This window comes from Pygocentrus nattereri, chromosome 28 (genome assembly GCF_015220715.1).
Source record: "Pygocentrus nattereri isolate fPygNat1 chromosome 28, fPygNat1.pri, whole genome shotgun sequence".
NCBI classification, from domain to species: Eukaryota; Metazoa; Chordata; class Actinopteri; order Characiformes; family Serrasalmidae; genus Pygocentrus; species Pygocentrus nattereri.
In genome coordinates, this window is record NC_051238.1 from 1558928 (window position 1) to 1583484 (window position 24557).

General features: G+C 41.5%; 1 protein-coding gene across 1 annotated transcript; it reads right to left on the minus strand.

Moving 5' to 3' along the window:
• Positions 1-6358: 6358 nt before the first annotated feature.
• LOC108410951 (N-acetyllactosaminide beta-1,3-N-acetylglucosaminyltransferase 3-like) lies at positions 6359-20214 on the minus strand. The gene is made up of 3 exons (XM_017682287.2): positions 20104-20214; positions 19459-19487; positions 6359-8081 (listed from the first exon to the last, which is right to left on the minus strand). The coding sequence occupies exons 2-3, from the start codon at positions 19469-19471 to the stop codon at positions 6934-6936; spliced, it is 1161 nt and encodes a 386-aa protein (XP_017537776.1). The 5' UTR covers positions 19472-19487; positions 20104-20214; the 3' UTR covers positions 6359-6933.
• Positions 20215-24557: the final 4343 nt, after the last annotated feature.

The window sequence follows — 24557 nt, forward strand, 5'->3', positions numbered from 1 at the left end:
TCTAGCACTGCCTGAACCCTCTTGGGCTTGGAATTCACCAGAGCTGCACAGGTTTCTTCTGGAATTCTTTTCCATTCCTCCATGATGACATCATGGAACTGGTGGATGTTAGACACCTTGCGCTCCTTCTCCTTCTGCTTGAGGAAGCCCCACAGGTGCTCAGTTGGGTTTAGGTCTGGAGACACACTTCGCCAGTCCATCACCTTCACCTTCAGCAAGGCAGTCGTCATCTTGGAGGTGTGACTGAACAGGAAATGTCAGAGCATGATCTCTTCAGGCCATTTGGGAGTATGAAAAATATATAATTGGATGATGTGGTCTAAAAGCTGATGTGGTTCATTACTGTCATTCTTGTCTAGTGTGTCAGGTCACTGATGAACCCAATCAGGTTATTCCATCTGCCCCACTCCACCCAATTCCAGTACAAGGAGCCTACTTTGAACTTCTCATTATTGACTGCGTCGGTCCATTGCCAAAGACTGAGTCAGGAAGCGTGTATCTACTTGCGTTAATAATTGCGTTTGTAGTGTGTCTTCTGTATTTATTACAGAGCTGAGGGAAGATGCGCTTAGACACCACCAGGGGAGCTGCCTATAAGAGAGAGATGCCCAGGATAAAGTGCAGTACTTTGCCTCTGATGTGGCTTCCACTGTATTCCCGGTTCCCTGACCAGTCACTGGAAAGACATTTTTGCTACTTTTGACTACTGGTATATGTTTATTGGTACTTTGATGTTTGTCCTTGAGATTTTCATAAAGATATCCCATGTTGTTGCACTTTCATTGAAGTTGACTGTAAACACTCGGCTAACGTGGAAGCTCAGACAGGGCTCTTGGAATCTCTCTCATTGGGGAGAGAGGCTTATTTTTGTTGTCTTTTTCTCCTGGCTTTCTTTAGTACACAAGCTAGGTTAGATTTTCCTAAACGTAGGTTAGCTTTGTTTTGTTTGTTATCTTCCCCTTTCCTCCCCTAATGTTTCATAACTGTCTAAAGCCTTGAACTCTTGAAAATAAAGCCAATTTATTATTATTGCTGAACTGATTGTATATGTGACCTGGCGAACCAGGAGGGCACAGAGGTCTGTCTTTGTTTTAAGTTGCGGCCTGACCTAGACTGGGTCATAACAAAACCTAAACACACACTTAACATAATTTTCCTTCCCCAGTGCTTTAATACCTAGCATATCATGTTATCTCTTAGCAGGCTGACCATAAGACCAACGCTCTATACGTAAGCTAAGATGTTAATAGCAAATACTTACTATGCCCTCAAAACAAAACCTAATATTATGGGTGTAGCACCTCCTCCATCTGCTCTGTGATCAGGATAACTGAGGAAATAATGTATTACAGACGGTCGGATCATTTTACTTTCAGTCATTATCCACCACAACCACCGGAAGTGCTGATGTTACGTTAACTGTCATTATTCCCAGCCTCAGATGAAGTGATATGTACTGTATACACAACCTATTGTGCTGTAGACTAACACACACCAAACTCTCTGTTTACACGGTAACATGTCAGCCTGGAGAATAGCAAAGTACATAGAGGCCCCTTATACCTGTAGCATAAAAAAGTGCCGATGTGACTATGAGTGCTCTGACAACAGTGAACCAGTTCTGTGGCTCCTTGCCCAGAAAGAGTCGCTGCTCAAGGTGAACCTGGGCATCAGTTGTTTGATAAAGCGTTTGATGGAGCACTTATGCAAAATATAAGAGGTCATTTTAGCATTGGTGTAGTTTTGGAGAAATGACAATAAATTACAGTAATCATAGTAATGCAATAATTATAATTATCTTCAAAAATGTGTAACTCAAAATATTATTGCATTATTGAAATGTTTTTCTTGCCCCTCTAATAAGCTTGCTTGCACCCAGAGCAGGAAACAGGTGCTTAAACATTCTCAGATTAACTGGAAGCGTTGCTGTCAACATATCTTATTAAGCTGGAGAGCTGCTACGAGTAACCAAACCGCCATGTGTTTAGAGTAGATTTTAACGTTACTGTTCAACATTACATTTAATGCTGTGTTTGGTGTGTGTTAGTCTACAGCACAACAGACTATGTAAGATCAGTCAAAGATCAGTTTGGATGCTTATTGTAAAAGATGCTTCTTAAAGGGCTTTTTAGTAAAGAACATGTTCACGGTTCTATATAGAACCTGTCAACACACCTTCTGGATGATTAAAGGCTTTTTCATAAAAGGGTTTTTAGACTGATTTATTCAAATAGCTCTTTACTCATCCAAAGACACGCTGTAATACGGGGCGAGGAGAGCTGTATTATAGATGGTGAGTGAGAAAAGAAGCGAGGCAGGTGCTTATAAACATAGTTTAAATGTTCTTCATTAACTGTGCTCCTCTACAACCTTGTTTCACTTCAGCCACACTATATGTAGCTGGTACGTCATACTGAGCAGAAAGGCTTTCTTTTGCATATTCAAGTATTCATTTAGTGCTGGGTTTTTTGGGAGTGTGAGTTACATCACCCAGGTCTGTTTCTTGATGAATTATCCCAGACAAATTCTGTAGTTTAAATAATAATAATTTATTAAATAAAAATAATAGTAATAGAAATGATAAAATACCCATTTTCATACCAATCTCAACTGGAAGTTGACAGTTTACAGACATGTGGCAAAGCTTAACAGTAATGAAAGAAACCATGTGTGTTCTTTTAAAATCATATAAGACAACAGCACAGATTAAAAAGATAAACACCAAAAAGACGTACAATTTTAATCGGTTAAAGATTAAAGATTAAAAGTGAGCTCTGACCTTGACTGTCTACCAAAAGGTGAAGTGAGCTCCGCAGTTTCTCCACGGTGGACCATTGTCTCCAGTAAGAAGATCATTACAGTGATCAACTCTGTTCATTAAGCATTTTTCTCTGAATTTTAGTACCAAATCATCAGTACACCATTTGGTGACTTCCACAGAGAAATATCACAGCTGGTAAGCCTTGATTTTCAGAAGGAATGGAAACATGCCTTATGTTTCCTATTGACATTAACAGAAGGATCCATGCTACTCTTTTTGTTGCAGAGGTTTCAGCAGGGCAGTTTTAAAAGCATCTGGAGAAGCACCGTTGTTTACAGAACAGTTTACAATAGTTAAAACATCATTTTGAACACAAACAAAACCTTATTTGTTTAACATTTGTAAGCACTTCATAATTGATAACAGAGCACGATGTTATCACTGATGTGAATGTCTCTTCCACTTGCAGGCTGGCCAAGGTAATAGTCGACCTGCATTGGTAAGGCAGTTAAGCGTCAAACATAACTCCACGGCGTCCTCGCCTAATGCTGTACCAGCCCCCAGTGGACAGACACACTCTTGCAGCACTACTGCATCTACCTAAGGTAAAGTGTTGATACAGGGAGTTGGGCAGATTACCTGCAGCAATTTAAGTGGCAGGGTTTGTGGACCAAACAAAGGCAACACAGTTAGCTTTGGCACTAGAAGGGCAAACCTTGCAGGTAATTTGGCACAACATCACAGCTGGTGTGTCCCATGTACATTGGAGAGAAACGTCTTAGCAAGAGTGTCAGCACTGAGGGACACTGGGTCCACTTCCTACTAACATAGGGAATATGGGGGTGCTCTCCCATGGAAAGTTGGATGTGTTCCTACAGGTAGTAAGGCCAGTAAGGGAAGCCTTACGGTTGTGGAAGCAGGCTGCAGCCAGGTTTGTGCCGTGGTGGTTCTGGGTACTGTCAGGTTCCAGAGCAGTCCAGCCTCCACCCTGGGTCTCAGACCTAGTATTATGTTACAGCTAATTAACTTTTTAATTAATATTCTAATTTTAATTTAATCTGTTTTTTATATAAAAAGGTTATTCAATCAAAAGATTAAAAACATTCTTGCAAAGTATAAAAGCAATACCGGCAAAAAGTTGAAAAGATTTTCTTGCAAGAATTAAGAAAATGAAAAACCAAATTTCAGCCGTTGGTTCTTTTGAAGGAAAAGGCTTTTATTTAGTTTCAGGTGACAAGTCGGCTTATCTCTCTCCTCACTAAAAGCTAGCTTGTTTTTAATGAACAGGCAGTATTTCTTGCATGCAGGATTCTGCTTATCTCTCAAGACTTTCTAAGCCGTGCCTGGCACAGACACCTCTCGTCTAGAAGCATTATGCCTAACTTTCCTACCTAAGGCTGTCTGGGCCTATCTGGCTCAGTTAAAATGACTCTGTACTCTATTTTAATCATCTCAAAATGAATAATTGCTGCAAATCTTTTATTAAGATAACTCAAGGATATATTTTATCAAAAAAACTCTGTCAGTACAGCACAGTTTGGCATAGAGATGTTGAGGCGAGCAACACAGTGCGGCTCAACAAAATGACTGATGTGCTGGTGGCATAGGAAGAAGAGACAGCGCATCAATCAATGCCACAAACTTAATCTGGTGGAGAAACAATAGTCAACCAGGAAAACGGAGCAGTGTTGATGATACAGTGGATGACAGAGAAAGTAGAAGGTGGCCAGAAGGATTGCCATTGCTGCTGCCATCACCCCCAGTAGCACTGGACCTGATGTTGTGAAATAGATGGTGCTGGGTGCAGTGCTTATGGAGCAGGCAGGTCAATAGGCTGGTACTCCGTGCACCCTAGAGACCTTATTTGGGCTGTGTGGGCCACTGGGAGGATCATGACACCCTGACAGCATCAGCGACTGAGCCCGTCAGGACGCCAAATTCCCCTTCAAATAGCACCCAGAAACACGGAAATATGCATCTACCTCACTTTCCCCGAGCACAGGTACTAAGGCGATATGGCGACTAATATCAAAGCCAAGATTTCTTAAAGGAGAGGAACTTTCTGGAGCAGGAGAAGAGAGAGCTGGTAATGTCAAATGTATTGAGGGGAAATAGGACCATATACCTTTAAGAAGTGCGAAGGTGCCCCATTTTTTCACACTACTGTTGAGGAAAAAACTGAAAATCTGTTGTGAAAACTCTGTTACTTTATCTGCTCCATAGCTCCTCCAGTTCTCCTTACTTTATGTTAAGTTTTATTCCAGTGCATGAACCTGCTAACAAATGCTGTTGTGTTTTGGAGCTCCATCGTGCTTCAGTGAAAAGTGTGCTATAGTGGCTGGGTGTCACCTCGGAGCAGCTAGCCCTAGCTCTGAGACTTTTAAGAGGCCAAGAAACAAGATAAGAGAACGTATAAAGCTGTTTTTTCTTTAAACATTGCAGTGAAGATGAATGGCTTATGCTGCTCATGATTCAATTACAAATAATAGTTATTTTTTAATTAACTGCACCAGAGCAGCTGTAGTAGCACGCAGATTTAAAAACTTCTTTAAATTTAAAAATCTTTAAAAACTTGATTTGAAACATTTCTTTGTTTAAATATTGCTTTGTCTTTTCAGCCCTCATTACAAATGTTGTATTTTGTTGTATAAAAAGTTTGGGCACAATTATTATATATATATATATATATATATATATATGTTAATGTATAACAGTACCGAAAGCCCCAAAACATGCTAACCACAAGCTAATTTGACCCTTTATGAGCAGTGAACTTTTCCCCCGTGTTTGATTTCATGGTAAAATAGAACCAGTCAAGTCATCCTTACTGCTGTTTCATGAGGTTTTAACATTCAAGTTTGCTCAAGTAGCCCAGATTATTTGCTGTTATTTATCTGCAAAAATCTAAGTAGTTCCTAAGCAGTGTGTCGTATATGTAACTGGCTGAGTTTTCACAGCCAGATACAGCTGTCATTACTGAGGAAGCTAAACCAAACATTTGTTTATGTGGCCATTTACATGAACACAGGCCTACAATTTTATTCGACGGCATCGCATAACTATGTTTAGTCGACTTTTTTCTAGCTGACTGTCGCTTAATGTGAGGCACTTTCAATGAAATAAAAAAATGAACCTCTTTTGTTTTTATGTCTCAAACATATTGTCAATGCACGATGCTGACAAATGTTAGATTATTTGGAATGCAATGATTATATGTCATATTTAGCCATCTGGCCTAATGAGAAAGTTACATACTGCTGCAGTTAAAAGATTTTCATTATGTTTCTATCAGGCTTTTTCAGTTTTTATCTTTCCTTTACTTTGTTGTGTCACTTGTTCTGCATGTAAACAGTCTGCAAAGTCACAAAGCTCAGTGTCCATTTATCCCCTCTGAGATTTGAACAGTATCGTGGAAAATCTGCCAAAAAGTAAAAGATTGATTGATTTACACGGACTTAACGTTATTTTTATGTACTGCACAGTGGAAAGCAGTGTAGTCGCGCCTTTATGACTTTTCAAAGTGGATTGTGTTCAATTCTGACATGAATTCAGCTTTTTGTGTTTAAAAGTCAAATGAACTATTCTTCAGTTAACAGGTCAAATGAAGTAAAAGAGGTTTTATTTTTCATGTTTGCATTTTTCACGTCACTGAAAACACACTTAAAATATTAAGACAAACAGGTTTAATCCCAACATTGTGTGATACATTATTTATGAAAACATTCTACAATATTGTTCCCACACTCTGGAAAAGATCCCAATGTACACTACAGCTGTATGATAAATTGCATTTTAATGGTTATCACGGTGTGAGCTACTCACCGGACTCTCACTCCGGAAGTGTTGTATATAAAAAGAACAGTAATAGCTGCTGTTGCAGCACACTCACATCGCCATAAGGAGCTACATGTGTATTTATCAGTATTTCTCTTTGTAGGCTTTTTAGACAAAAGGTTGTTCAAAAAATGCTGTGAGCACAAAAGACCAGGAACAAAAATGTGCAACATGTTCTGGAGTAGCTATTATATCAATATTGATTTTCCAACCATCCAGTCTGAGGACAGGTGTTTATCGAACATGTTATGCCTGCACACATGCACACCATCTCTATACTGTAAATTGCTGTGGATAAAAGTGTCTGTTAAATACATTCATGCAGAAGCTTTCAAGAGTCATGATTCATGAACAGTAAGGGTTTTTCCACATTTGAGATCTTGCTGGTGGACTTCGTACCACATGATATAAATTTCATGAGGCAGGAATCTGTGAACTAGGATCATTTCACGGTAATAGCAAGGGTCATAAGGGTCCAGCACCTTGGAGGGAATGTGTAGGCCGGCTGTCCGAATGCCCATGTGGGAAGAAGGTTTCAGGCCAGCTTTCTCCAGACACATTCCCATGTAAACATCATCTATTGGCAGAATATTGATGGAGTGAGACGTATTGTAGATGGTCCTGGCAGTAAAACGTGAAAGCAGGAAGCCTCCTCCGCCACAATAGGGAGGATATCTATCAGATTCCTGAACTTGAACCGGGACATAATATTTGCTGGCTGAATTCCTGATCGGTTCAGCACTCTGGATCAGGTAGCCAGTAAACAAGTGTTTGTTGGCACCATCATCACCCAACCCTCTGAGATACACCACCATGTTATCTGTGTTGGCGAAAATGTCATCATCCCCGTTGAGCAGGAAGTGGGCGTTGGGGCAAAATTTCTCCATCCATTCCAAGAAAAGGATCTGCTTGAGTGTTAGGTTGAAGAAGGAATCATGAAAGTCCCACTGCAGAATGTCCTTGTGCTCATGGTTTTCCACTTCCAGGAGTTTGTTCAGCCTCTGCTTCTCAAAGCTCTGTCCAGCAGTCCCGGATATAAACACGGTACGAATCCAGACGCCGTTCTGCAGCCTCTCAGCAGCCCATGTTTTCCTCAACACCTCCCGTCTGTCGTAATTAGGTGGAGAACTCTTGATGACCAACAAAAGAAACACGTCTGAAGACTTCTCGGGACCCCCACACTTGTCAGGAACATTGAGCAACATTGGGAAATGCCGACAATGGCGGTAATACAGGAAGTCTTGAATGTGTTGGGGCAAGGAGGAAAATCCACTGATATTGGAAGCAGATGAGCTCTGTTCACATTTGGGAGGTAAACTTGGAAAAGCTTGAGGCGTCCCAGCTTCGCTTTCCAGATTCCTTTCATATTCTGCAAGCTCATCTTGATTCATGTCCTGGAGATATGTTCTCACCAGTAGGATCAAGCACAAAGTTCCAGTAATGAATAAAGCTGCTGTCTGCAGCTTCCACCCCCTTGCCTGGATTCCTACATGGAAGAGTATACAGTTGGCAAATTAGACTTACTGAAACATATAAACATCAGCTTAGCCCCCAAATCAGTCAGATAGTGGAAAATGCAAATTTAAATGTAACAACCCTTCCTTATCAAACTCCTTTTCCCCCTCCTTAGTTTTTCAATGTATATAAATATTCTTGTTAGACTAGACTCCTGATCCTGCTGATTGACTGTTGATCCACTGCGCTCTGTATGTGGAAATAAACTCCAGTCAACGCTGAAGCTTTAGTCTCCTGACTCTTCTTGTCAAATTTCTAATAACTTGGTGCCGTGACCCGGATGGCTTACTGAAACCAACTTGGTGAGTAAAAACGTTATTTTCGAACTGAAGAGAAATTCTGGCGTTATAAGATAGAGGAGTCAGCAAAGTTTAGCCTCTCTGAAACAAGGGAAGTTTACTTGTCACTGATAAAGAAAGGTAGTGTTTTTTGTGGCCGTTATCCCCTTTGTTCCAAGGGAAGTTTACTTGTTGTCACTGATAAAGAAACCTAGTGTTTTTGTGGCTGTTATCCCCTTTGTTCCAAGGGAAGTTTACTTGTTGTCACTGGTAAAGAAACCTAGTTTTTTTTGTGGCCATTATCCCCTTTGTTCCAAGGGAAGTTTACTTGTTGTCACTGGTAAAAGACCAGTGTTTCTTGAAACTTATCCACTCAGCTAGTGAGGGAAGTTTAGTTGTTGTGTTTTTTTTTTTTTTGCCTTAGCTTGTTATCTTGTTACCTCACCATGACTTCTAAAGGACTAAAAACACAGAAATGTGGTAAAGATTCTTGGAAACCTCTTAACTATAAAAATAGCACATTAGTTAAGGGTGGAACTGAAATGCCTGGATGGACTGAGTCAGAATTTGAAATGGTAATTGACAGCATAGTCAAAAAGCACATCAATGAGCAAAAGAGATCTCAGTACTTTGCATCCAAAGGGCTCCCTGCTGATAGTGAATGGGCCCTTACACAATGTAAAACAGCTCTGGGCTATGGTATCAAGCATGATTCATTTAAAGAATGTCTTCATGTAATAAAGCAGTACTGGAAGTATTATATTAGATACATGGAGGGTAAGCTAGAGAAAGCTGAGGAAAATATCCTAGAGTTAACCATTGAGTGTAAAAAGCATAAAATAGCTGCCATGAATGCCCAGAAAACCTGTAAAAAACTTCAGCAATCATTAACCGAGGTTGAACAGCAACATGCCAATTGTAAATCTAAGTCAAAACATAAGTGCCGACCTCCACCTGTAGCCCCTCCTCCGGGTCAGCCGTGCTACACAGAGGATGAATATCCTTCACTGTTGGTTAGGTGGTATCCAGAGTTGGATGCATTTCACTCTGATGGATCAGAATCCTACTCATCTGATAAGGATCCTAATCCTACTAGTAATAAACCAGTTCAGATGAGATCAATCACTATCAGATCTTCTGAAGTTCTTAGTAAGGGAGGTGAAGTTAGGGAAACCAGAGAACAGGATTTTTCATTTCTTGTAGACACAGGGGCTCAGGTTATCACTTTTTTTTAAACAGCCTGCATATATTTAGGAGTACTTTTGATAGATAGACATATCAAAGCTGAGGGACTGGGTAATGCTGGTATGTTCCTTGACTCTATCTGCACCCATTGATGTTAATCTAGGACCTAAAACAGTTTCATGGCAATTTTGGGAGGGAAAAGTTGAAAATATTCTTGGGATGGATTTTCTGAGGAAATCGAACTGTTCTTTATCTATTCATGCTGATTCTTGTGTTTGGAACATTGCCTCTTTAAAAGTCTGATTTGGCTGATCACTCCATTTGGTCAAATGATATGGGTGATTGTGGTCTTCTAGATTTGGAACCAGTTGTTCTCACAGGCCGTCAACCTCCTTGTACTAAGCAATACCCCATTAATAAAGAAGCCTTGCAGGGTATTAAGCCTATAATAGATCAGCTTGAGAAAAGAGGTATCTTGGTCAAAACACATAATGCATCCAATAGTCCGGTGTGGCCAGTTCATAAAGCTAATGGAACTTGGCAGCTAACAGTAGACTACAGGGTAGCCAATCAGCATATTGACAAACTGACTCCATTGGTTGCTGACCCATCCACCATCTTTCATGGCATTCCCACAAAACACAGTGTTTTTTCTGTCGTTGATGTGGCCAAAGGCTTTTGGTCAGTCCCATTAGCATTACAAAGCCAGCCATGGCTTGCTTTCACTGTGGGGGATGTTCAGTACCAGTGGACTCGTTTGCTGCAAGGGTTTCACAACAGCCCCAGTATTTACCATCAGGCTCTCAGAAAACACCTCTCCCAAGCAGAGCACATTTTGCAGTCCTCTGTTATTATTCAGTATGTTGATGATGTATCGTTGAGTATTAAGAATGAGGAAACACATTGACAAAAATGTGATTTTTTGGCTAGCAAGGGACACAAGGCCAGTCTAGACAAAGTTCAGTTGTGCTGTTCTGGTGTGCAATATTTGGGACAATGGGTTACACAAGGTTCTAGAGGAATTTTGCCTGCCAGAAGCTCTGCAATTAACGCAATGTCATTGCCAACCACAGTGCATAAATTGCGAGCTTTCTGAGGCCTATGCAACTACTGTAGACCTTGGATAGATTCTTATGCTGCAATTTCACAACCACTATACGATCTGCTCAAAGGTAAACCTGGGCAACATGACACTGTTGCACACACAGATGACACAATTGATACTTTTGTAAAGTTAAAATCAGCCATGATATCTTCACCTGCTCTTGGCCTTTGTGATCCAAACAAGCCCTTCACTGTCTTTGTACATGAGGATTGTGGTTTTATGACATCTTGTCTGACTCAGGAACATGGTGGTTTGCAGCATCCAGTAGCTTATCATTCAGCTAAATTAGATGCTGTGGCATGTGGAATGGGTCCATGCTTAAGGGCAGTACAGGCTACCTATCTGGCACTGTTAGCATTTGCGTAGAGGACGCTCGAACAAGTAGTCACAGTCAAATGTCCTCATTCTGTATCAGCGCTACTCAATAATGGCCGTGTATTGTCAGTAACAGCCTCCAGATGGGGTGACTGGCTTGCAGTTTTGACAGCTCCTAATGTGGTGATTCAGAGTGCACTCATGAACAACCCTTCTTCTTTTATGATGTCTTCACTGACTGATGCTAACAAGGAAGGGGATGATCATGATTGCATTGAATTATCCAACCCTCATCCTGTTTTTAAGGATGCCCATCTTGATAATCCTGATTTGACTCTTTTTACTGATGGTACTGATGGTTAAAACCCACACTGATGGTCAGCGTAGATTTGGATGGGCAGTAACTGACAGCTTTCAAACTTTGACCAGTGGTAGTCTCCCTCCTTTTTACTCAGCCCAACAGGCTGAATTAGTGGCCTTAACTGAGGCATGTAAGCTTGCATCAGGCAAGAGTGTTACCATTTATACTGATTCCTGGTATGCTTTTGGAGTAGTCCATGATTTCGGACATTTATGGAGTCACAGGGGTTTTCTCACAGCTGCTGGCATTCCTGTTAAAAATGCAGATTTAGTACAGAATCTTTTGGAGTCTAAGTTACCTACAGATCTACCTATCGTGAAAGTCAAAGCACACAGTGGTATTAATTCTTTTGAAGCACAAGGCAATAGAATTGCAGATGAAGTGGCTAAAAGGGCAAGGTTTTTACCACCAGCTAATATTGCATCTCTTGCTAACACTGAGTGTAAAACTAATGACATTTCTTCTATTCACAAGCTACACTCTGACTCCCCAAACTGGGAGCTCTGGACTTGGCTGGATTCAGGTGCAAAAATAGCTCCAGATGGCATCTGGACCAAAGGGGGAAAACTAGTAGCACCTGAATCATTACTTCCTTACCTAGCTACACAAATACATTCTTTGGGTCACATTGGAGTGGAAAAGATGGTTAATCAATTCTTACATTCCTGGTGGAATCCAAAGTTCAGGGAACAAGCTAAAACCATAGTTCAAAATTGTTACTTGTAATCAAGTCAATGTTGCACCTCAGATGCGAACTCCTGCTGTTAAAACAGTGGCACCTCCAGGTCCATTCCGCCATTTACAGGTAGTGCAGGCAGTCTGTAAACTTCTAAACGTGAACTGGAAACTTCACTGTCCATACAGGCCACAAGCTTCTGGACAGGTCGAGCGTGCAAACAGTGTCATCAAAGAACAGCTAACTAAACTCCATAGTCAGGGAGTAAAATGGACTGCAGTTTGTAGTATAAGGGCAACTAGCAACAAAACTGTTGGGCTTAGTCCTTATGAAGTTGTGATGTGTAGACCAATGTTGGTCCCAGGTGTGATTGATCTCCGTAAAGCAGATGTGCATCTATTGTCAGATGCACTTCTTAACTACTGTCAAATACTAACACAAGCAGTACAGGCAGCTCAGAATCAGGTCATTAGTGCTTGGGGTAAACATGCTGAAAGTGGCCATAACATAATTCCAGGTAAATTCATCATGGTGAGAAAACATGACAAACAATCACTAGAACCTAGGTGGGAAGGTCCATATCAGGTTCTTCTGATTACTGACTCAGCAGTAATCACTAGTGTGAAGGAAAGAAAACATGGATTCACATTTCTCACTGTAAAGTTGTGCCTGTTCCTCAGAACTAAGTATTAGGGTCAGTATGAGAGGAGGTGGGTCATGTACAGAGCATCAAGGAAGAACTATGATTTCTATTATCATAGGGGTTACCCTTGAGGTGAAGATATCTCCACACTGTGCATTATCATAACAGCCTCCTCTGAGGGACAGATAGTGGGGAGCAGCAGTTAACCTCACACGAGTGTAGAATAAAAACCTCCAAACTTTAACGATGAACAGTTCAATGCGTATGTCTCTTTTGTGTATTCTACAGAACCACATAGATGGTAGATGGTGTCCACCTCCATCCAGAACACCGAACTGACGACTGAAGCATAAGCCACTACACCCGAAGAACAGAGCATATCTTCCAGATGATTTGCTGAATCAGCAGGAACTGAGTGTATCTTCAGGACTTCCTGACAACCGAGAGGAGACAAGTATACCTTCAGGACAACCTGCTCAAGCAACTGACGCTGGTCACTGAAACATCATGTATGCGTCACAAATTCAAACATTGTGTATGATCACAGCAATGATCTGTGGTGTAAGCGCATGGGATTGTACACACAAGTCCAATGCACCATGCAGGAGCAAATCGTCCAAGATCCCTGAACTGCACCTCCATTCTTAACTGCACTGCAACTCAATTCTCCATTAGGGAGAATCAAAGGGGGAATTGAGAGAAAATATGGTCACCATATGTTATTTTCCTTTCTAATGTAAGTCTCTCTTCATATGCTCTGTTATTTTCTTATAATCTTAACCATGTTTATTTTAGAGTGCTAGCAAATTAAACAGGTTCTAGTAGGATGTGTCTTTGGTCATCTTCTTGCATTACCATAAAATTTATCCCATAAAAGTCAAGGGCTTTTAAAGAGTGAGTTGACAGAATTCACTCCTATATTATTTTAATTTTCTCTGGGTGTGTGTAATATAGCAGTGTTTAGAAGCAGATAAACAGTTCACAGTAAGAGCCGGGGGGTAGATTAACACACTATTCCAACAAGACCCCCCAAACTAAACAATCACAGACCTCTATGTCCCCCATATACAATCATTACAACACTTTAGATGTCATGAAAATAAAATGTAAAATTGAAAAGTTATACAATATACAAGCAAGCAGCTCACATGGACCCTGCACTCTCATGATCTTTCCGTAAGATCACTAGTAATAAGTAATAAGTTTGGTTTATTCATCCAGAAGAGCATTAGTCTGACACTGAGGTTGGACGAGAGGGTCTGGCTCACAATCTTCTTTCTAGTTCATCCCAAAGGTGTTGGATGGGTTGAGGTCAGGGCTCTGTGAGGGTCAGTCAAGGTTGTCCACACCAACCTCACCCAGTCATGCCTTTATGGATCTGCTTTGGTCACTGGAGCTCATTCATGCTGGAACAGGAAAGGTCCCCAAACTGTTCCCACAAAGTTGGAATCGTACACCTGTCCACAATGTCTTGTTCTGCTGAATCATTAAGATTCCCTTCAGTGGAACTAAGGGTTCTAGACCAACCCCTGGAAAACAGCCCCATATCATCATCCCTCCTCCACCAAACTTTACAGCTGCCACAGTGCAGTCAGGCAGGTAACGTTCTCTTCGAATGACCTATTCTTTCATGAAAGTTCGTAAAGGCAGACTGCATGGCTAGGTGCTTGATTTTATTCAACTGAGGCATTGGGACTGAATGAAACACCAGAGTTCAATGATTAAGGGCCCCTACTTTTGTCCATATTGTCACGCATCCGGCAAGTTCTCAGAAAGACATGGATTTTGGGGAATCACATGACTTCTGCCTCTCTCTGGCTCTTATCAGTGCTCACAGGCATCTGTGTGTGTAGTCATGTGACTCATATAGTTTAGTTTATAAGCCCGGGCTGTAGTTAAGTCTAGCTGTGAGGTATTGTTTCTCTATAAACTACTAAATGTTCTTTCCTGTTGTTTGGATCCTATTTTTTTTTAACTATTTCCTTTGTTTTTTGACTCTCCCTTTTGCCTTATCCCTCTGTCCTTTTTCTGAACTGTTCTGATTCATGTTTTGACCACTTTTGCCTGCCTCTTTGACTCCGTCTTTTGCCTCACCTTTTGTGTTTGTTTGCCTTGTGTTATGTTCACTATAACACTTCTGCTATGGTGTCTGGATTTGACCCACACCTGTTATTCGACTACGTTTTTGGACTGTGATTTTGACAGTAACGCTGCTATTGTCCTTTTTATCTGCGCGTCTGGTTTCTGTTGCTTCGTTACACTTATCGTATACTTATTAATGTTTTTTGTTTCTCTGAACATTCCACATACAATCTAAACAAAAAAATAGATCTAAACATATCCTATTTCTCACTACTCTTAGAACCCAGCAGTAAGTGTCATTCAACATAAGGACACAAATTCCTCTAAACTAGGATACTGGGATAGGCTGTCCTGTTCACAGCAGCACAGGGATTACTTTGCCCATAAGAGCTGCTGTTCCTACGGCGAACACGCAAATCAAGTGTCAGACTTTCCAATTGTGGTCTTTTAACACCACGAATGCTATGTTGTTTTGACCGGTTCCACCTGTATTCCACCTTCTGCCATGACTAGACATGACTGATATGGCTTGTGACTGTTTTTTGCTGAATTTCACAGTAAATTTAAACTCAGTAAAGTCTGTATGTAAGGTCTTCCATGAGCTCCTCTGACACAGACTAACCTTCGACTGATGTACATTCTGGCCACATTTTGGCCTCCACTGCTCTCGCATTTATTTCCCATCTACGCTGCCTTGACCCAAATTCTTCCTGGCTGGCTCCGCTTTCTCTGCTGGCTCAGGTTCATGGTATTATCTGCCACGGTGCCCCCTCAACTTGCAACACCAGTCGCTCTGCCACCCAGCAAAGACCATCACCAGTGGTTGAGTCAAGGTGAGAGGGAGTAGGTCATGGTGGGGGGCAAGTGCTGAGTGCAGGAGTTCTGGCTTGTGCCAATACAGGACATTTGCCATGGACAGTGGCAGAGAGGAGTGCTGTTGCTGCTGTTGTCTTAGCCAGTAACACTGGACTTGATGCAATGAACTGTGAGGAGAATGGGAAGAGGTGCACCGATGAAGAAGAAGCCCACAGAGGTGAAGTTTGGCTGCCCACCAGACCCAGAGCAGGGCGTACCGAGGAGCCACTGCGGCTATGATGCGGCTCTGAGAGATGTCACAAGTTCCAGTAACCTTCCTGATCAGCCAATTACAGCAGTAATGTCATCTTTCTCTGTGAGAAATTATCAGAAGCTTGCGACTGTAATAAACCAAATCAGATCATCCTCATGTGAACTTGAGCCTGTTCCCACTTCTCTCATTAAAAAAAATCTTATCTGTCAACAAGTGCTATTCCTGGTAAAGTGGAATTTGATGCGTGAAGAGGTTCATATCACGGACAAACAAGTTTTGCAAGTTTCAAAACTTTTATATAAAAGTATAAACAGATGAAAATGTACATTTCACTGTGCAGTCCTACAGCCCTTCAGCCCAACCTGTTCAGCTTACAGCCCTTCAGCCCAACCTGTTCAGCCTACAGCCCTTCAGCCCAACCTGTTCAGCCTACAGCCCTTTAGCCCAACCTGTTCAGCTTACAGCCCTTTAGCCCAACCTGTTCAGCCTACAGCCCTTTAGCCCAACCTGTTCAGCCTACAGCCCTTTAGCCCAACCTGTTCAGCTTACAGCCCTTTAGCCCAACCTGTTCAGCTTACAGCCCTTCAGCCCAACTTCTTCAGCTTACAGCCCTTCAGCCCAACCTGTTCATCTTACAGCACTTTAGCCCAACCTGTTCAGCTTACAGCCCTTCAGCCCAACCTGTTCAGCTTACAGCCCTTTAGCCCAACCTGTTCAGCTTACAGCCCTTTAGCCCAACCTGTTCAGCTTACAGCCCTTCAGCCCAACTTCTTCAGCTTACAGCCCTTCAGCCCAACCTGTTCAGCCTACAGCCCTTTAGCCCAACCTGTTCAGCTTACAGCCCTTTAGCCCAACCTGTTCAGCTTACAGCCCTTCAGCCCAACCTGTTCAGCCTACAGCCCTTCAGCCCAACCTGTTCAGCTTACAGCCCTTCAGCCCAACCTGTTCATCTTACAGCACTTTAGCCCAACCTGTTCAGCCTACAGCCCTTTAGCCCAACCTGTTCAGCTTACAGTCCTTTAGCCCAACCTGTTCAGCTTAAAGCCCTTTAGCCCAACCTGTTCAGCTTACAGCCCTTTAGCCCAACCTGTTCAGCTTACAGTCCTTTAGCCCAACCTGTTCAGCTTACAGCCCTTTAGCCCAACCTGTTCAGCTTACAGTCCTTTAGCCCAACCTGTTCAGCTTACAGCCCTTCAGCCCAACCTGTTCAGCTTACAGCCCTTTAGCCCAACCTGTTCAGCTTACAGTCCTTTAGCCCAACCTGTTCAGCTTACAGCCCTTCAGTCCAACCTGTTCAGCTTACAGCACTTCAGCCTCATCCATTCATGCTTTTTCTTACTTTTTGCATGAGCCACAACTCAGGGCAGCCGACTCAAAGCGAGATTTAAGACTTATCCGCCTTGAGTTACTGAACACACGAATTTCCTGTTAATGTTGATTAAAATTACTGTAAAAAAGTATGAAAATTGTTTAAAAGTGGGCAGTAAGTGTGTGTGTGTGTGTGTGTGTGTGTGTGTGTGTGTGTGTGTGTGTGTGTTCTGGCTATTAAAAACACTAGAAACATTTCTATAAATATAAACATTAATACAGTGCAATGTAATAGACAAGTGTTATTCTGTCGTTTAAAGAGTTACTTAGCTCTACAGTTAAAAGAACAGAGGTAGTAATTATTGACACTGTGTGCTTATGTTCTATAATTCAAATTCCATGCAAATGTCCACAGATGGAGCTTTGTAATTCACATCTGACCAGTACAATATAACCACATCTGTGGATTAGACTGTTTAATTCTAAGGCATAAACAGGTTGGACTGATCTTTCTGTGCATATTTTAATTTCTTTCATCAATAACCTTTAAGCGATGGGTGTACAAAGGCTAATTTGTGTATATTAAAATTGTCTGCAACCAACATGATAAATTCCTGCTTTGTTTTTTTTTTTTGCCAGAGACGGAAATGGAATGTAAATTCTTTGGACCTTCATAGTGTTATTTTGAGGTCCAGGCACTAGCCCAACTTCTTCAGCTTACAGCACTTTAGCCCAATTTTGTCAGCTTATAGCAATTTAGCCCAACTTCTTCAGCTTACAGCCCTTTAGCCCAACCTGTTCAGCTTACAGCCCTTCAGCCCAACCTGTTCAGCTTACAGCCCTTCAGTCCAACCTGTTCAGCTTACAGCACTTCAGCCTCATCCATTCATGCTTTTTCTTACTTTTTGCATGAGCCACAACTCAGGGCAGCCGACTCAAAGTGAGATTTAAGACTTAACACTGATAAATCCGACTTGAGTTACTGAACACACGAATTTCCTGTTAATGTTGATTAAAATTACTGTAAAAAAGTATGAAAATTGTTTAAAAGTGGGCAGTAAGTGTGTTTGTGTGTGTGTGTGTGTGTGTGTGTGTGTGTGTGTGTGTGTGTGTGTGTGTTCTGGCTATTAAAAACACTAGAAACATTTCTATAAATATAAACATTAATACAGTGCAATGTAATAGACAAGTGTTATTCTGTCGTTTAAAGAGTTACTTAGCTCTACAGTTAAAAGAACAGAGGTAGTAATTATTGACACTGTGTGCTTATGTTCTATAATTCAAATTCCATGCAAATGTCCACAGATGGAGCTTTGTAATTCACATCTGACCAGTACAATATAACCACATCTGTGGATTAGATACTTTTCTTCTGTTTCCACTGGAAGAAAAGAGTTTTATCTGGTTCTAAATCTGATTCAAATTGTGATTCATTTGGTCACAAGATTTTTACTTGGTTAATTAAAACTACTTGTTGAGAGAGTTTACTTTGACATATGTAACTATTTTGAGAAAATGAGATTGTTTTGACTCTATTTCATACATGTTCAATAATGGCTGGGGGTTTGAGCAGAACTTGAGTTGTGTGCATGTGAAACGTGGTTTTAATAATAAAGACCTTCTCTGAAAAGGCATCGTCCATCATTCATCATTCAGCATCAATAGTGCCTTAACATGTGAACTAATGCACTTCTATACCATCATAAATCCTGGCCTTTGAACTGTGCACTGATAACAAGCTGAGTGATCTCTATTTCGGAGGACACAGAGTCGATTTTTTCCAAAAGGAAGTTCAAATGTTGATTCATCAGACCAAAGGACACTTTTCCACTTCCCCTCAGTCCATTTTAATTGAGCTCAGGCCCAGAGAAGGTGGCAGTGTTTCTGGATCCTGTTTAAATCTGGTTTCTTCTTTGCGTTTTAGAGTTTTAACTGCAGCCTTTTGTTGCCCTGTCCTGACTTTTTTGGGATGTGTTGTTAGCATCGAATTCAAAATGGGTATATATATATTTAAAAGTAAATAAATCTCAGTTTCAACATATGTTGTCTTTGTACTGTTTTCAAATAAACTTAGTGTTTCAAATGTTGCACATCATTGCATTTTGTTTAAATTTTGCAAACCAACTTTTTTGGAAATAGGGCTGTATATCATACAGTAAATGGACCCAGTTTCTATCCACCACCGCTCATTGGATATGAAAACATTAAAGCTAATGGAATTTTAAGAACTTAAATGTAAATTTTCAAAGACTGACCAACGGCTAGAACCAAGAAGTGTTTATGTTTCATCAGATTTATGTGAAAGCAAAATTGTGAATCTACTCACCGGAGATCTTCATGAATAGTTGATTTCACCTGAGAGGAAATCCAGATAAACAACATTAAACTTTGCTTATGAATGAATTTTAATGTTTTTATTTTTCCATGTTGTACATAAAGTTTGGTCAAATTATACATTTTGTTGATTGTTAAAAATAAATCAATAAAAAAACTGAATAAAAACCTGGTACATGTCACGTATTTCTAAAATCCCTCCATACTTCAGTGTTTGGGATATAAACAGAGTCATTCACAAATTCACAAAATATAGCCATTTTATTTACTATCCAAAACCATGAACCTACATGTGTCTTCTGAGTTTTATATGGAATGGAAATGATAGTAAAATAGTGTAAAATCAGATCACAAGTTTTCTATTTTGCCTCACAACACCCTGCGAGTATAAAATGTCTAGATTTGATTGAACGATTGGAATTGGATTTTTTTTAGTTGAATAAATCTAGTTCAATTACTTGTTACTACATGAAGTAAATTTTTTTAGGTCGATCTGACGGACCATTTTTAGTGTGTGGTGTCGAGTGCGGCTCCGACCACCACGGTAAAGAAATCTGAGTCTCTACAATCAACCATTTCACACCAAACCACTCTGAATAATCTCAAAGATGAAATTTGGGAAAATGTGTAAAATTACCTTTTCCCCCAAACCTGCTGAACTGCACAGGAGAATGATCTTCAGAGGAATGTCCTGTCATCACACATTCATGTGTGCGTGAGAGCAGTGTGTTCACTTAAACACCCACACACACACACACACACACTGAGCCCTCCCCTGACAGAGACGGAGAGAAAGGGTAATGTGGTGAGTCAATTTGAATAGGAACTGAATTCAGGGCTTCTGGTGGGTCAGATTAAACTCAGCAACCCACCAATTGAAAGGAATGGACTCAGGTGCCACGTTAATCTAGAGCTTGAACAAATTAACGAATAGAACAATAAAAAAACAGGGACATTTCTGGAAAGGGGACAATTTAATTATTATATTATAACACTCATAAAGGAGGAGTTTACCCAAGAAACAAGATGCCCAGAAGAGAATTTGAACCACCAACTCTGGAGGTGAAACGCTGACGCCTCACCAGTGAGTCACCAGATTGAAACAACAAACTGAGGATGTCAGGAGATAAAATACTGATAACTTTGTTTACAGAGAAAAACACAAATGGAGAAAAAGAAAAAAGAGCTTGAGAAAAAATAAACTGAGGAAACATTTAACAAAATTACTGGGCAGTTTGCTGTGAGAACTCCAGGGCTGAGTCTGAGTCTGAGTCTGTCGGTGAGCTCAGCTTACGACAGACACAGGTGTCAAAATCAGCCTTGATTACCACATGGCAGGTGTCTCCTTCTGGTGGCTGTCCTCGTTATTGCATCTGGCTCAGCTCAAGAGAATAAGAAAGACAGAGACAAAGACAGAAAGAAAAAAAAAACACAAAGGAGTTCCAGACTGAGATGATATGCTAGAGGATCTTGAAGGGGTCTATTTACCATGGGGAGACTCAAGATGGACTGGTAGGTCTTTGGTGTGATTCTGGATGGCCAGTTATCGTTCTCAGCTCATATCATAAACCTGACTCGGTCATGCAGGTTTCTCCTGTGAAATTAGACCTCTGCATTTAACCCACCCTTGCAGTGAAACACTCATATACATGCACACTAGTGAACACACACACTAGGGGGCAGTGAGCACACTTGCCCGGAGCAGTGGGCAGCCCTATCCACGGCGCCCGGGAGCAGTTGGGGGTTAGGTGTCTTGCTCAAGGGCACTTCAGTCATGGACCGTCAGCCGAGGGGATCAAACCAGCAACCTTCTGGTCACAGGGCTGGTTCCCTAACCTTCAGCCCACGACTGCCCCAAACGCTGTAAATGTAAATGTAAATGGCTGTCTCCACGGCTCATGTAAGCTTGGGTATGGTGATGAACTTACAGGCTTTCAAGAACTTGTTGACCACAATAAAGACCACCATGTTGCCGTGGGAAGCAGAGAATTCCATGGCAATGTCCAAGGAGAGGTGTGACCACAAGTGTGTATGGGATAGACAGGGGATGGAGCAAGCTCGCTGGTCTTGTCCTGGGTTTATTATTCTGGGTGCAGACCTGGCAGGCAGCAACATACCCTGGAAACATTGTGCTTCATTCTGGGCCACCAAAAATGCCTCTTTAAGAATTCCAGGGTGCCAATCAAACATTGGTGCTTTGTGAATGGTGAGGTGTGCCTCCATTGCAGGACCTGGGACTGGATCAAGGTGGAAACACAGAGTCTACCCAGGGGACCTCCTCCTGGGTTATGCTCTTGCAGCAGTACTGCTTGAGTGGCAGCCTCCAGCCTCATCACACTGGAGCCACAATCCATGCCACAGAGGAGAGAAGGCACAGGGGTGTAGCTTATTGCCAGGACTGGAATGTTGGGAAATTATGATTCCGATGCTTCCAACAACAAAAGGAAGCCCAGAGTCACAGAGCTGAAAGACCACTGCTGAAGTTCAAGCTTTCTTCTGAGCTTCAGGCATCTATTGAATCTGCACAGCATTTTTTTTTGGTGAGGGCAGTGAGAGTAGTAGCCAACACACTGAAGTTCCAGACAAAAAAAACAGAAGAAGTTCAAAAGGCAAAGCCCAGAAAGCGCTGGACCAGTCAGATAGAGGTGGGGGGCAGCCAGTCCTTGATGGACTTGACCATCAGCTTATCTCTCCTCGCTCAAGACTCATCATCACCTGGAAACACAAACACTAACAGGAGACTCTCCAAATACAGAATAAAGAGCGTGGTGAGCCACTGCATCAACACCATCCACAGAAAATAATCATTAATAACAAATAATTGATACACATAAATCTGTATTTACATGAATCCAACAAACACTTTTAACAGCTTTCATATTGACTCTCAGCACATTTCAGAGAGGACAAGCTCCTCGCCAAAACCCACATCATTTCCATTTCAGGAGGAAGGCCTTTGCATAAACGGGGAGGAGAAAAACGTAAAATGCAGTCAACGCATGACATTCCTGTTCCATAGTGGGATGTGGAATATGTATTAAAATGAAAAACAAACCCTCTGTTATGTTGTTTTCATGCCATTTAACCTCTTTACTGAAAAAAACAGTATATAAGGATTTCATTGTAAAAATTAAATGCTGAATTTAATGCAAGCCACTTTAATGTAACGTAGGCGCGGCTATTCTGCTTTCTGCCTTTTGCTTTATTTCATGTATCTGTGCTCAGTTTACTCCTAATACTGCCGAATGTCACTTTCAACCCAAACATGTTCTTAACCATCATCCCTCTCTTCCATGAGACATCCTAGCATATTTCTGAGCTCTGTGCTAAAGCAGTCACAGTGGATCCCTGTCCTGTCTCTGGAAAACATTCAGAAAGTATTGCATCGTCTGTATCCAACATGAAAAGGATGAAGCCTTTCAGGGCAGGACTCTGGCTTAATTTCAGCCTTTAGACTGGGTCAGTGTTTCTCTGCCTCTGTCCTGGAAGCTCAGTGTCCTGATTAACAGCCCATTTTTGAGCTTGACTTTACTCTTACATATGAATTCTGTTTTGTTTTTCTGAACACAAGACTTTCCATTTAAACACATAAAGGAATAAAAGAATGTAAAAATATTTTAGTAACAATACTACTCTCATTCCTCCGGGTTCTCCGGTTTCCTCCCACAGTCCGAAGGCATGCAGTCAGGCCATTTGGACATGAATGTGTATGTATGTCTGTCTGTCTGTCTGTCTGTCTGTCTGCCCTGTGATGGACTGGCGACCTGTCCAGAGTGTATCCTGCCTTCCGCCTGATATCAGCTGGGAAAGGCCCCAGCTTCCCCTGTGACCCAGAAGAAGAATCGGCTTAGAATGTGTGTGTGTGTGTGTGTGTGTGAGTGTGTGTGTGTGTGTGTGTGTGTGTGTGTGTGTACTACTCTCATTTTTTAATCCCTCACATACAAAGTGGCAAACACACGCCTGTAAACTAGGATATTGGGGTAGACTGCCCAGTTCTCTCCCACTATGAACCATCGCGCCTACTTAGATCACAAGGTGCTGCTCACTACTGGAACCTAGAACTAATAAAGCTCCATCAGGGGGCGGAGCTTTCTCATACAGAGCCCCCCAGCTCTGGAATAATCTTCCTGTTAATGTTCGGGACTCAGACTCAGCCTCAGTCTTTAAGTCTAGGCTAAAAACTTACTTGTACAGTGGAGCCTTTGGTGATTAGTCTCCCTGTCAGGTCTGGACCTGCTGGAGTCTCTGCTGCTCTGTTTTACTGTAATCTGTGGTCAGTCACTCTTTACAGAACTGACTCTGTGTTTCTCTTTCCTTTCTCTGCCGAGTTGATCAGCTGTCCATCCTGTGCGTCTGATGCTGCTGCCTCTTGATCAGGTGCCACTGTTTGCCAGCCTTCTGGACTGGCTTGACCACCACTGAGCTTCATGCTGTACAGGGCTGTGCAGTCCTCACCCTCAGATGCTGCTGCTGATCATAAATTAATCTAATAAACCAGTGCCCACCTGTTTTTCCCGCTTTGTACTATAATACCAAAATACTTTATACTAACACTGCTTGCTGTCCGGTGTCGACCAGAGGAGGATGGGTTCCCCTTCTGAGTCCTGGTTCCTCTCAAGGTTTCGTCCTCCTGCTCTTAGGGAGTTTTTCCTTGCCACTGTCGCCGCTGTAATACTGATTGTTCTGTAAAGCTTCTTTGTGACAACACCTGCTGTACAAAGCACTAAATGAATAAACTTTGCTTGCTTGCTGTTCACAGCAGCCTAATTATTCTGTGTGTATTGTAGTGTGTTGTATTATACTGTAGTGTATTGTAGTGTGTTGTAGTGTATTGTAATGTACTGTAGTGTATTGTAGTGTACTGTATTGTAGTGTAGTGTGTTGTATTATATTGTATTGTGGTGTAGTGTATTGAAGTGTAGTGTATTGTACTGTATTGTAGTGTGTTGTATTATATTGTATTGTAGTGTGGTGTAGTGTATTGCAGTGTGTTGTAGTGTGTTGTATTATATTGTATTGTAGTGTAGTGTATTGTAGTGTGTTGTAGTGTATTGTAGTGTACTGTGGTGTGTTGTAGTGTGTTGTATTATA